We start from the raw sequence: 12,191 nt of genomic DNA on the forward strand, positions 1-12,191 counted from the left end.
GCCATACAGTCTCTGTTACAAACAGACCTGACCCTTGTACTGCAGGGGTTATGGATGCTCCACACAGTCGAGAATCCACTTACAACTTTTGACTCCCCCAGAACTTAACTACTGAGAGCCTACTGTTTACCAGAAGCCTTACCAATAACATAAACAGTTGATTAACACATATCTTGTACATGTTTTCTATACTGTATTCTTACGATACTGTAAACTAAAGAAAATGTTATTAGAATCATAAAGAAAAAATACATTTATAGTCCAGTACTGTATTTACCGAAAAAAATCATCATAAAAGCGGACCTGCAGTTCAAGCCTGTGTTGTTCAAGAGCCAATTGTACTCAATTCTGTCACTAAAGCACAAAAGCAGCTGTAACAATATGTAAATAAATGGGTATGGCTGTACTCTGATAAAACAAAATCCAGTAGCCACAGACTGCCAAGCCCTGCTCTAGAATGCTGAAAATCAACATGTGAGGTCTCCTTTCTGCTTTCCCAGACAACTTAAACTACAACCAGACTCAAGGTCATTCTTCTCTGGGTGCTCTCTGTACATTTGGAACACAATATTCTGATTCCTTCCTCGTTCCCCTTGAGAATGGATTATTTATTTATAAAGCCCTCCTGGGAGAAGGACACAATTAGTTTGTCTGTTTACATTTATTCCAAAACATTTCGGACACAAAAAAACACATAAAGAACAACATGGCAAACACCATGCACCTCCTCAGAAATCTTTCACTTAGGGGCAGATTCTCATTTAACGGTAACAGCAGGGGCGCCTGGGTGGCGCAGTCGGTTAAGCGTCCGACTTCAGCCAGGTCACGATCTCGCGGTCTGGGAGTTCAAGCCCCGCATCAGGCTCTGGGCTGATGGCTCAGAGCCTGGAGCCTGTTTCCGATTCTGTGTCTCCCTCTCTCTCTGCCCCTCCCCCGTTCATGCTCTGTCTCTCTCTGTCCCAAAAATAAATAAACGTTAAAAAAAAAAAATTTTTTTTTAAATAATAAATAACAGTAACAGCAATACTGACAACAACTGTCATTATAAAGGCTAGTGACTAGAGGAAAGCACTGAAGAAACAGCGTTAAAATTCAGCAAACCCTCCTCGACCAGGCCTGGTCTCTACGTGCTCAAGTACTCCCTGCTCACCAGAATGATGAGCCGCACGAGCTGTGTGTAGGTGCGCTCCCCACCCTTGCGGGTAATGATGTCCCACTTCTCGGGGGTGCAGACAATGATCTGAGTGGCGCTGATCTCCTCCTTGCACAGCTGGTGGTCGCCAGTCAGTTCTGCAACAGTGATGCCATAGGTCGCCAAGCGCTAGGTGGAGGAGAGGCATGTCAGGCAAGAATGCTTGAAGGGGGCCTTGCCACTACACTTTATCTGGGAAGTCTGAATGTAGGGTACTGGAAGGAGGTATCAACCCAACAGGGAAATATCATATGAACACAAACACGTATTTCTAAAATAAACCCAAGTTTACACTCAGGCAAATGAAGCAAAGAATTTCTGGGGTATCTGCACAAAGAGGAGGAAATGGAAACTTGTAGACAACAGGACCTGGAATAACACCGCTAGGTCTAATGTCAACCATATCCTATGAGCATTTCATAAATTCTTCAGTAATGTAAATGATAACAGCAGAAAACTGACTCAGAGACAATAACAGAAAAATGCTAAATCCTCGCAAAAGTCCAAGACAGGCCCAGGATGCTCTTGCTTCAGAAATACTCGGACCCTGGGTCAAGCTCCACCTTGAAGTGGAAGAAAAACACCATACAAGACATTCCAGAGATGCCCCAGTACAAGCAGTGATGCACTAGACCTGTTCCCAATACCTTTCTACCCCTTACCTTTCCGAAACTGCCCACCATCTCCTGCACCAGAGATCTCATAGGAGCAATGTAGATGATCTTGAAGTCATCCACGTTGATAGTGCCATCCATGTTAATGTGTTTCCCTATCTCTCGGAGCATACACATCAGGGCCACGTTGGTCTTACCCGCACCCTAAGACAGAGTCAAGGATGAGAAGGCCTGTTTTCCTGTCCTCACTTCTACAGGCTTATCAGCAAAACAGACACCAGAGCACCTCCTAGGACATCTCTTCCATCAAAGAGAAAAGAACTGGGAGAGGATTTGGGTGAAGATGAACCATCTTGCCACCAAAAACATACACCACTTCCCACAGGAACAAAGCAGCCAGGGCAGTGCTTACAGTAGGGGCGCACAGCAGCAGATTCTCATCTGTTTCCAGAGCAGCACGGTAGAGTTTACTCTGGATCCGATTCAGTGTTTTGAAGCCCTCAAATCCAGCCTGGGCATACTTCGGCAGCTTCTCCACTGGAAGCAGTTGCTAGAAGGAAGAAATACCATGCATGTCACATACTGGCAGCACCCTTGAGCAGGCTGTTTTTGCGGGATGGCCAGGATTGTATTTCCTGGCGCCCTCCCTGAATAACTCTGCACTGAAGGCCAGATGAGAAATTCAATATTGTCCCCTGGACTCAAAATCAAAACGGGAAACTCTGAAGCAACTTCCATTTCTGGGATAAACTATCTATGACACAAGGCCACATTTTGGCCAATGGGTTGAAATCCAAACTGGAAGGGAGATGAACTGAGCAGAAAACTGAGAAAAATAATTCACTCACTTCTTCTGAACCAAAGGGCTTGGGCTTCAGAGCAGGCACATGCACCTCTTCATAGCCCTTGCGCTGGCGACGGAAGGACCCATCAGGAAGCTGACAACGTTTATTGGCCATGAAGTGGCTCCCCTGGGTAAAAACCAGGTCCTCCAAGTCCAGAACCTGACGCGGAGCCAGTGCCTGGGAAGAGGGGGGTAAAAAAACAAAAACAAAACACACAGTGAACAAAGTGAACAAATAAGTTTTCCATCCGGCATAGCCTTAGAAATGACCCGATACTTACCTCTCCACCCTGGTCCAGATCCATGGTTTCCAAGTCTGTGTCCATTCGGGACTGTCGTACTCGCTCTCTCCGAGACCTTTCCTCCTGTGACGGGGAAAGATGTAAAGTAACAATTATTCACCGTTGTAGGTTCTGGTCCCTTCCAACCCCTGCTTAGCGAAGCCTGATTCACAGGTGCTGACCGGTAAGTCTCCAAACAGAAAGATGGCCCTTTATGTTCAGACATTTGCCACAGGGACCACCAGAATGATGAAAGCAAACAGCTTTAAAGGGACAATGCACAGCGCAGGGATTTCAAAAGTAGACATTCAACAATTCAGCATCAAGGGCTATCCCTAAAGGTAGAAGCGTGGGTTCTGTGTTCAGCCAACACATGTGTTCTGTCCCAGCATTTTCAGTAGATACCATGATTTATTGTGTCAACAACGAGTGAACCGTCCATGGTGCTGGTGAAGACCACGGGAAGTCAACAGTCTCTTGACCACACCAATGTCAATGTGTAGATTTTAGTCTACACCAGTGACAAACCTCAAAGAATTCAGAGAAATTACTTCTTCAATTCCCTTTTCTAATAGGAATTCAGCTCTACGCTACAATCTTCTAAGTGAGGTCTCCTTTCCAAATCAAACAGTCTAGCTCCGGAATCAGACCGATAAACCAACCCGGCCCTTACCCGGATCAGATCCTCCTTCTCGGTCTCATGGAGCTGGTAGAGGAACTTGGAGAGCTCTGGATCAGCTTCCATCTTTCCCATGATCCTTTCCTTTTCCGCTTCACTCTGTGCACTGGCCAATAAGGTGCAGTATAAAACTGCCAACAGCAAAAGGAAGAAAGGGAAGGTGAGAAGAAAGGGGTAAGGTAAAATCAACCTTCAACCTTGGGGGAGAAAGCAAACTAAGTGAAAGAAGCACTGAAGCTATGAAAATTAACAAAGCCTCCATCACACATACACACACACCACGTATATGCTACAGAAGAGACCACTATATACTCACTCATCATCCTGTGCTGTCGCAACACTTTAATAAAATCAAAAGTGTTGAAACCAAGGAGCAGAACCAGCTGGTTCTCACATTCCCGATCATCACTGGCCGTCTGCAGAGAGAAGGTAACACCATGATTAAGGACACAGCCATCTGCCTCCATCCACCGTCCCATCTGCTAAGATACATACAATGAACACAAAACAACGTCTTGGCTGTACCTTCAAAATCTCCAACACTTCATCTGCCTTCTTCTGTGACACAATGGCATCATCATAGAAGCGACTGAGCTGCCGCTGTAGCCAAAACGCATCAATATCCCGAGGATGCAAATCCTTCTTCTTAGAACTCATCAGTTCCCCCGACGCTACAAGCTACAAAGATAACCAGGCACTTAGCTCACACCATGTCTGTCTGCACCAACGGCTTTCTCATCATCCTACAACAAAGTTCTACCTGCCACCCATAGCCTACGATCCTTTGAGGACTTTCCAGAAGGAAAAAAAAAACTCTGCTACATTGAGCTCAGGAGCATACCAAACTAAGATTTCACCAACACATGCCTTTGGAAAGGAGAATGAGTGACTGAAGTCTTAAGAAAATCAAGACACTGCATGTTTATTACGGCTCCTATAAAAGGGTAGCTTGGTAAGTAATATATAACAGGACCTACATATGAGAAACAAATGCTACACCCAGAAATCCCCTGACCTTGCAGCAATAGGCAAAAACAAACCATACTTACATTAGCTGAAAGGGTGCAGCGCACCACGGCCTCATCCCCTTCCATGTCATCATCAGATGCCTCTTCTCGAACTTCCCCATACACATCTTCATCACCTTCCTACAGAAACAGCCCAACCCCAACTCATGATTTGGAAGTGACTCTGGCATCACCACAGAACTTCTCCCCTCAATCACTTAAAATTGGATCCATGGTTAGAGCAATGGTTGGGGGAGGGGGGAGGTAACCAATAGCTTACTGGAGCCAGGGTCAGTCTTACTCCACAGTACATTTAACTGAATGACCTCATTACTCTTAAGTCCACTTGGCATGGATTCATTAGATGCTTCTACTCTCTCTTCTGCTTCTCCTCTTAGTTTACTAAACTCCCTTAAATTTATTTTTTGCGAGACAGAGAGGCAGAGAGAGGAAAAAAGAGAATCCCAAGCAGGCACCACACCACCAGTGAGAAGCCCAATGCAGGGCTCAAACTCACGAACCATGAGATCATGACCTGAACCAAAGTCGGACGCTTAAATGACTGAGCCACCCAGGCGCCCCCAAGAAATTCTGATTAGGTGGTAAATCTCAGTGGCTGCTGCAATTGTTACTTTAACAAACATGTACAAAATATGCCTGTGCTCTTGGGCAAAAGTGCATTCTTTTAAAACTGGCACAGGAGCACCAGGGTGGCTCAGTTGGTTGGGCGTCCAACTTCGGCTCAGGTCATGATCTCACAGCTCATGGATTCAGGCTCCATGTCAAGCTCTGTGCTGAGGCTCGAAGTCTGGAGCCTGCTTCAGATTCTGTGTCTCCCTCTTTCTCTGCCCCCCACCCCCATTCGTCTCTCTCTTAAAAATAAATAAGCATTAAAAAAAAAATTTTTTTTAAACGGCAGGACACAATACTGAAAATTGGAAAATTATCACAATAAATTAAAATGCATTAAAACATGGTGATGTATGCCCTCAATGGAGGTGCATGCTGTACTTTTTGTCTTTTTGCTGATCCACATAATTTATTTTAAATTATTATATGTTTTGGGGCACCTGGGTGGCTCAGTCAGTTGAGTGTCCGATTTTGGCTCAGGTCATGATCTCAGTTTGTGAGTTCGAGCCCCACGTCAGGCTCTGTGCCGACAGCTCAGAGCCTGGAGCCTGCTTCGGTTTCTGTGTCTCCCTCTCTCTCTCTCTCTGCCCCTCTCCCATTCACACCGTTTCTCTCTCTCAAAAATAAATAAACAGGGGAGCCTGGGTGGCTCAGTCGGTTAAGCGTCCGACTTCGGTTCAGGTCATGATCTCGCAGTTTGTGAGTTGAGCCCCACATCAGACTCTGTGCTGACAGCTCAGAGCCTGGAGCCTGCTTCCAATTCTGTGTCTCCCTCTCTCTCTGCCCCTCCCCTGCTCATGCTCTGTCTCTGTCTCAAAAATAAATAAAACGTTAAAAAAAATTTTATAAAACAAAAATTAAAAATTAAAAAACAAATTATTATATGCTTACATTTGTAAGTTCAAGTTTGCTTTATAAATCCCTAAAGACAACCGCAGCAAATTCTTAGCAACATAATATTTATGCCTGAGTTAGACACCCATAAAACAAACACCATAAAATTTATCTGGCTTCAGTTAGGAAGCTTCTTTATGCCAGAAGTGGTCCCCTCACCTTAACAATTTCAAAAAATAAAAACAGACTGCATCCATTTGCTTTATCACTCACCTCCTCATCAGACTCAAACTGAACATTCACACCATACGTCTCATCAATGTTGTCATCTGCAACGGTAAGAAGTAAGAAAAAGAATAGTGAATTAGTGTAATGAGGCACTTTGGAACTAATTCCTCCCCAACTGCCTGCCTTGCCTGTCCTCAGCATAGATCTATAGTCTCAGGACCCACAGACTAAGACACTTAATGTAAGAGAGCCATCCACATTGCTACCTCTGAGGCCATCTCCAACCTGCCAGTTCTGGATATGGCCCTGCATCGCCTGCTCAACCACCCGAACGTGCCACTCCTGCCCCCACACAGGCTCTGCCCAAGTTTTCCCCCAGGTTCTATACAAAAGGGTCTTAAGAGTAAGAAATGGCTGCTGTATCTAGGGATTGATTCACCAATCACAACTCTTCAAACATCACAACTCTTCAAACACCAAAGAGGTTACGAGAACTCACTGACATATGCAGAGGTTTTAATGACTAAGGCTAGAAAATCAAGTTTAGAAGTCAAAAGCAATCATTTAATAAGATAAGGACATAAAGAACTCAGTTACCCATATTCTGGATTTCCTTGTCTCCACCGTAGTCTGTGATCTTTTTGCCCAAGTTCACTAGCACATGGTATCTGGTATCATCTGTCTGACCCAACAGCAGGTCAATCTCCTTTCTCCTTTCCTTGTCCCGAAGCTTTTCATTCTTTAGAACAGCTAGAACTTCATCAGCTGCCCCACAAAGGATATCACGTGGCTAGAGGCAAAAAAAAAAATTTTAGAACAAGATCTAGAACATCACCGACCAGCTTCATGTGACAACAGGATGTGAACAGCCATGCCTCTTTAAACCTTGCCTACCAGATTCTGACTACTTTCATCACTACTGATAAAAAATGCCACAACCGAAGGAAGACCCATCTGTTTTTAAAAAGATTAGGTAGGTGGTCTTAAGAAGTAGGACCCAGATTCCACAAGTCTGGCACATTTCTACAGGTGGCAGAGGCGCTCCTCAATGCTCCTCTAGCTCACCAAACTTTTGGTAATTCTTTATCCTCACCAGAGCCTCTGAGATGCATAAAGACCCTTAAACTAATCACACATATATAATGCTCAAGGGCACAAATTTCAGATATAGAATATCTGGGCTCCTATGGTGGCCCTGCAAAAATACTACCTCTATCACGTAGGAAAATTACTTAACTATTCTTTGCCTCGTATCTCTCACCTGTAAAATGAAAAATAAATATTAACAGGGCCTAGTCATAGAGCTGATGTCATAGAGGACTGAAAAAGAGAAAACACGTAAAGTGCTGTTCCACACAAAGCAAGTGCTCAGTAAGTATTAGCCACTTCCACAAACTGCTATCGTCCACAAAGAAAAATCCACAGTCAAGGTTCTTCTGATACTTCCCAGCTGCAATTCTCTCCCTCTCCAAAAACATGGTTTCACCCTCTGGCTTCCTCACCTGGTCCCCAAGGGCAGCTTGGATGAAGCTGAGTAGCACCTCATAGGTCTCCCGGGTCTCTTTAGTCTTGGGCTTATAGATGATGCCCACCATCTCATCGATGCCCTCCGAGAGCAGAGTATAACCCTTCATCTTATTAATGTCATGTCGGTCCTCATCACGCTTTCTTCGCCTAATGAACACATGATATTGAAGAGGTAGAATCTCCCCACAAAGACAAAACTAAATCAAGCCTATCCTCCTCTCCTCAGCTTCATGGCACACAGGTAATGTTTAAAAATATGAATCTATACCTCAGCAAATGATTCCCACTTGGCCATGTTTATGCGGAAAAAGTAACAAGAAGGGAATCCTCTGTTATTCTCTCACCAAACACACTAAATGTTGCAATGAGACAGCCTCCTCACTCACTTGAGAAAGGACAACCCTTTTTGGGTTGTTGGCATAACACCACAATCGAATTTCAACTTGCCACACCTCAGACACATTTTCTTTTTCTGGCCAGAGAAACTGAGGATCCAAAGGAATCAACTACCATTAATTCTCAACAAATTATAACAAATCTGTAAAGGAAGCCATACTCTGCAAGGTAAAGAAACCATGATGTCTTTATTCACTTCAAATGTAAATAATCGAGGGGTGCCTGGCTGGCTCAGTTGGTAGAAAGCACGCAACTCATGATCATGGGGTTGTGGGTTAGAGCCCCATGTTGGGTGTAAAGATTACTTAAAAATAAAATATTTTTTTTAATTTTTTTTTTTTTTTTTTTAAAAGAGAGCAAGAGAGCACGCATGAGCAGGGGAGGGACAGAGAGAGAATCCCAAGCAGACTCCATGCCATCAGCATGGAGCCCAATGCGGGGCTCAAACTCACGAAACCTTGAGGTCATGACCTGAGCCGAAATCAAGAGTCAGAGGCTTAACTGACTGAGCCACCCAAGCACCCCAAAAATTAAATCTTAAAACAAACAAACAAACAAACAAACATAACTAATCAAAACTGGGCCTCTGAATTACTGAGGTTTCATCATTGAAGAGGAAAAAGAGACCGAGATGATCAGAGATTTCAAAACACAAGGATGAGGGGCGCCTGGGCAGCTCAGTGGTTGGGCGTCTGATTTTAGCTCAGGTCATGATCTTCCGGTTTGTGAGTTCGAGCCTTGTGTCTGGCTCTGTGCTGACAGCTCAGAGCCTGGAACCTGCCTCGGATTCTGTGTCTCCCTCTCTCTCTCTGCCCCTTACCTGCTCACTTTGTCTCTCTCTCTCCCTCTCTCTCAAAAATAAAAAAATAGGGGTGCCTGGGTGGCGCAGTCGGTTAAGCGTCCGACTTCAGCCAGGTCACGATCTCGCGGTCCGTGAGTTCGAGCCCCGTGTCAGGCTCTGGGCTGATGGCTCAGAGCCTGGAGCCTGTTTCCGATTCTGTGTCTCCCTCTCTCTCTGCCCCTCCCCCGTTCATGCTCTATCTCTCTCTTTCCCAAAAATAAATAAAAACGTTGAAAAAAAAATTTTTTTAAATAAATAAATAAATAAACAAAAAAAAACATAAAGATGAGGTAAAGTTCAATGATTTTTAAGTTTTGAAATATATCCCCCAGGGTGCCCAGGTGACTCAGTGGGTTAATCACCCGACTTTGGCTCAGGCCATGATCTCGCAGTTTGTGAGTTTGAGCCCCATGTCGGGCTCTATGCTATCAGTGGACAGCCCACTTCAGATCCTGTCTCCCATTCTCTCTGCTCTTCCCCTGCTTGCGCACACACATGCACATGCTCGCTCTGTCTCTCTCTATATATATATCCCCTCAAAAGTTAAAAAAAAAAAACAAAAAACAAAAAACAAAAACACACACAACAAAACCCAAAACGAAACAAAAAACCTGTCTTTCTTACTATGGATGCTTGAGCGTTAATCTATAACAACAAAAGTAGGAAGTGGTCAACAGCAAAAGAAAGCAGTAAGGGTGGGAAGTTCATAATGGAAGAAAAGGAGTTACTGAGACAGAGAATAGCAAGGGTCCTGAAAATATCGTGGAGAAAATTAAGATCCCTCTATGGACCAGAAACACATACGTTAGAAAAAGATCTAAAAGTTTTCTCACTTCAGGTACACTGATTGAGGCCAAAGACCCTGTTAAGTCTCACGTTCCATTTTTACCTTCACTAAGTTGTTTGATTGCCCCCGTGTCTCATCTTGCACCAAACATTTCAGCAAAAAAGTTGGTCAAATGCTCAAGCAAAGATGGACTCTAGATCTGAAGAGAAATCATTTTCTCCCTGGTACTCACTTGGCTCTTCTTTCCTCCTGCATCTGTGGTTTGGTCCGTTGAGCTTTATCTCCCATCCGGGTGCCCTCCAGCTTCCCAACCAGGGACAGGACCTCTCCTGTGGGTTCATCCCGGCGGGTCCGGTCAATGAGAGAGCGGTCAGCTTGGAGGACAAGATTCGAGTTCTGAAAACATCAAAATACTATCAAAGCTCTGCCACCAGTAAGGCCACTTGTTGTATCACAGGAATACAATTTTGATGATACCAAAATTAGTAAGAACTGGAGCAACTGAGTGCCGACACGCACAGCGGGAATAAGAGGTTTTCCTTAAGATGAAAGAGCGCCATGTGACTGCGGGGGAGGAAAGAGCGATCAAATCAGTGGAACGACCCTTGTGCCTAACACTGCCCGTAATAATCCACCTCTGGGAAAAGCGTTGGGTTCGCTGGGTGGGGGAAATAAACGGGGGCGGATATAGCGCTGAGGGGACAGGGAACAAACACTCCTAGCAGAATTCTTAGCCCATAACACCCGCCCTAGACCCTAGTGGGGCTATTCGTGTCATCCTGTACCCCCCACCTCAGCCCGGGTCTGATTTCCTCTCCGCTTTCGTGGTTCAACTGCAGGCCTTCTGACTTGCCTCCCGCTCCCCACTGGGCTCCCTAGCCCGGGCCCTCCCCCGAGCCCACACGCACCGCCTTGTACTCGTACTGCAGGCTACGGGCGGTCACATCCGCCATGGCCGCGGCTGCCGGGGGGGTCTCAGTGCTCAGCTCCCCTCACCGCACTTCACCAAACGCAGTCGCTCTCCTCTCCCGCCCGGCCCCAGCGACGCAGGACTGACGCACAGGACAGGCACGGAGACGGGCTCCTTTCCGCTTCCGGGTCGCGCGCCGGAAGTATGGGTGGGGCGTGTCTCCGGAGGGAGTGTGTCGCTTACCCGCGTGGCCTTCTTGGCGTGGCCGGCGCAATCGGGGCGGCGAATCCCGGAACCCCTAGACTCCGGTTCCAGCCACCCCTTGGGACTTAAGACCCCCCCCCCCCCACCGTAGGCTTCCCGCCTCGGGCTGCGGCCTTCGGCCTCCTCACATCACCGCGAAACGTATGCCTGCCTAACCCAAGAACTTTTCTACGCACTTCTTCCTGACTCTGGCCACTCTCTTGTAAGCTGTACTGGCAAGAAGGGCCTAATTAGCTCCTTTTCCGGTTGAGGAAACTGAAGCACCCAGCGAGCGGTTTAAGAGTGTGTGTGTGTGTGGCGTCTGGGTGGCTCAGTCGGTTAAGAGTCTGACTTCTGCTGAGGTCATGATCTCACAGCTCGTGAGTTCAAGTCCCGCGTCGGGCTCTGTGCTGACAGCTCAGCCTGGAGCCTGCTTCACATTATGCGACTCCCTCTCTCTCTGCTCCTCCCCTACTCACGCTCTGTCACTCAATAATAAACGTTAAAAAAAAATTGTGTGTGTGCGCGCGCGTGTGAATTACTGGTATCTTCCCTTTGGGTTTCAATTATGTTTTTAACGATTGGAAGAATTGTCCCCCACCCATCCCACCTAAAACCCATGCTTACCTACAAGACCCTCCTTCTGGATCTGCTGGGGCCTTCTATTTGCTCCTAAATGCTTGTCTCATTCTTTTGCAGAGCCCAAGGAACATTGTGAAGGTAGCTGCCCTTTTGGTAGGAACAGCTCCTTGAAGTCAGTGACTTAATTCCTTCCTCAAGGGCAAAGCCCCAGGGCCAGGAGGCACTCCTGCCTTCTTACCCACAATGAACCAATTCTCGCCTGTGGAATGGCAACTAATAACTGAATGGTTATCTCACTTAGAGTCTGTTTGCTTTTGAAAGAGAAATGAAAGGGAAGATGGGTATTAAGCAAAAGGCATTCATCCTCTATAGCAGTCTCCTGGGCCAAATTTGCCCTGCAGGGGTATTTTGTTTGGCTCTCTGTTGGCTCCTTACTTAAAAATTGGGATAGTTCATGAAAAATCTGGGTTTTTAACATCTATGGAGAAATCAGAATACTGGCCACATGAGACCCACATTCCTACATGGCCTGCATGCCCAGTGCTAGTCAGCAACTTGCTGTCCTTAGAGGGTACGCATGCCCCCCGCCCCCCTGC

General features: G+C 46.0%; 1 protein-coding gene across 1 annotated transcript in view; it reads right to left on the minus strand.

The window, feature by feature from the left end:
* Positions 1 to 10,952, minus strand: part of SNRNP200 (small nuclear ribonucleoprotein U5 subunit 200) — a 29,166-nt gene extending 18,214 nt beyond the window's left edge. Inside the window, exons 1-14 of the mRNA XM_015073448.3 lie at positions 10,769 to 10,952; positions 10,093 to 10,256; positions 7,812 to 7,983; positions 6,907 to 7,099; positions 6,355 to 6,410; positions 4,660 to 4,758; positions 4,136 to 4,288; positions 3,927 to 4,026; positions 3,605 to 3,741; positions 2,932 to 3,015; positions 2,655 to 2,828; positions 2,219 to 2,356; positions 1,855 to 2,010; positions 1,151 to 1,321 (exon numbers count right to left, since the gene is read on the minus strand). Coding sequence (XP_014928934.1) covers positions 1,151 to 1,321; positions 1,855 to 2,010; positions 2,219 to 2,356; positions 2,655 to 2,828; positions 2,932 to 3,015; positions 3,605 to 3,741; positions 3,927 to 4,026; positions 4,136 to 4,288; positions 4,660 to 4,758; positions 6,355 to 6,410; positions 6,907 to 7,099; positions 7,812 to 7,983; positions 10,093 to 10,256; positions 10,769 to 10,813 — 1,842 coding nt within the window. The 5' untranslated portion in view covers positions 10,814 to 10,952. The remainder of the gene's footprint in view (positions 1 to 1,150; positions 1,322 to 1,854; positions 2,011 to 2,218; positions 2,357 to 2,654; positions 2,829 to 2,931; positions 3,016 to 3,604; positions 3,742 to 3,926; positions 4,027 to 4,135; positions 4,289 to 4,659; positions 4,759 to 6,354; positions 6,411 to 6,906; positions 7,100 to 7,811; positions 7,984 to 10,092; positions 10,257 to 10,768) is intronic.
* Positions 10,953 to 12,191: the final 1,239 nt, after the last annotated feature.

This window comes from Acinonyx jubatus, chromosome A3, assembly GCF_027475565.1.
Source record: "Acinonyx jubatus isolate Ajub_Pintada_27869175 chromosome A3, VMU_Ajub_asm_v1.0, whole genome shotgun sequence".
Classification (NCBI taxonomy): domain Eukaryota; kingdom Metazoa; phylum Chordata; class Mammalia; order Carnivora; family Felidae; genus Acinonyx; species Acinonyx jubatus.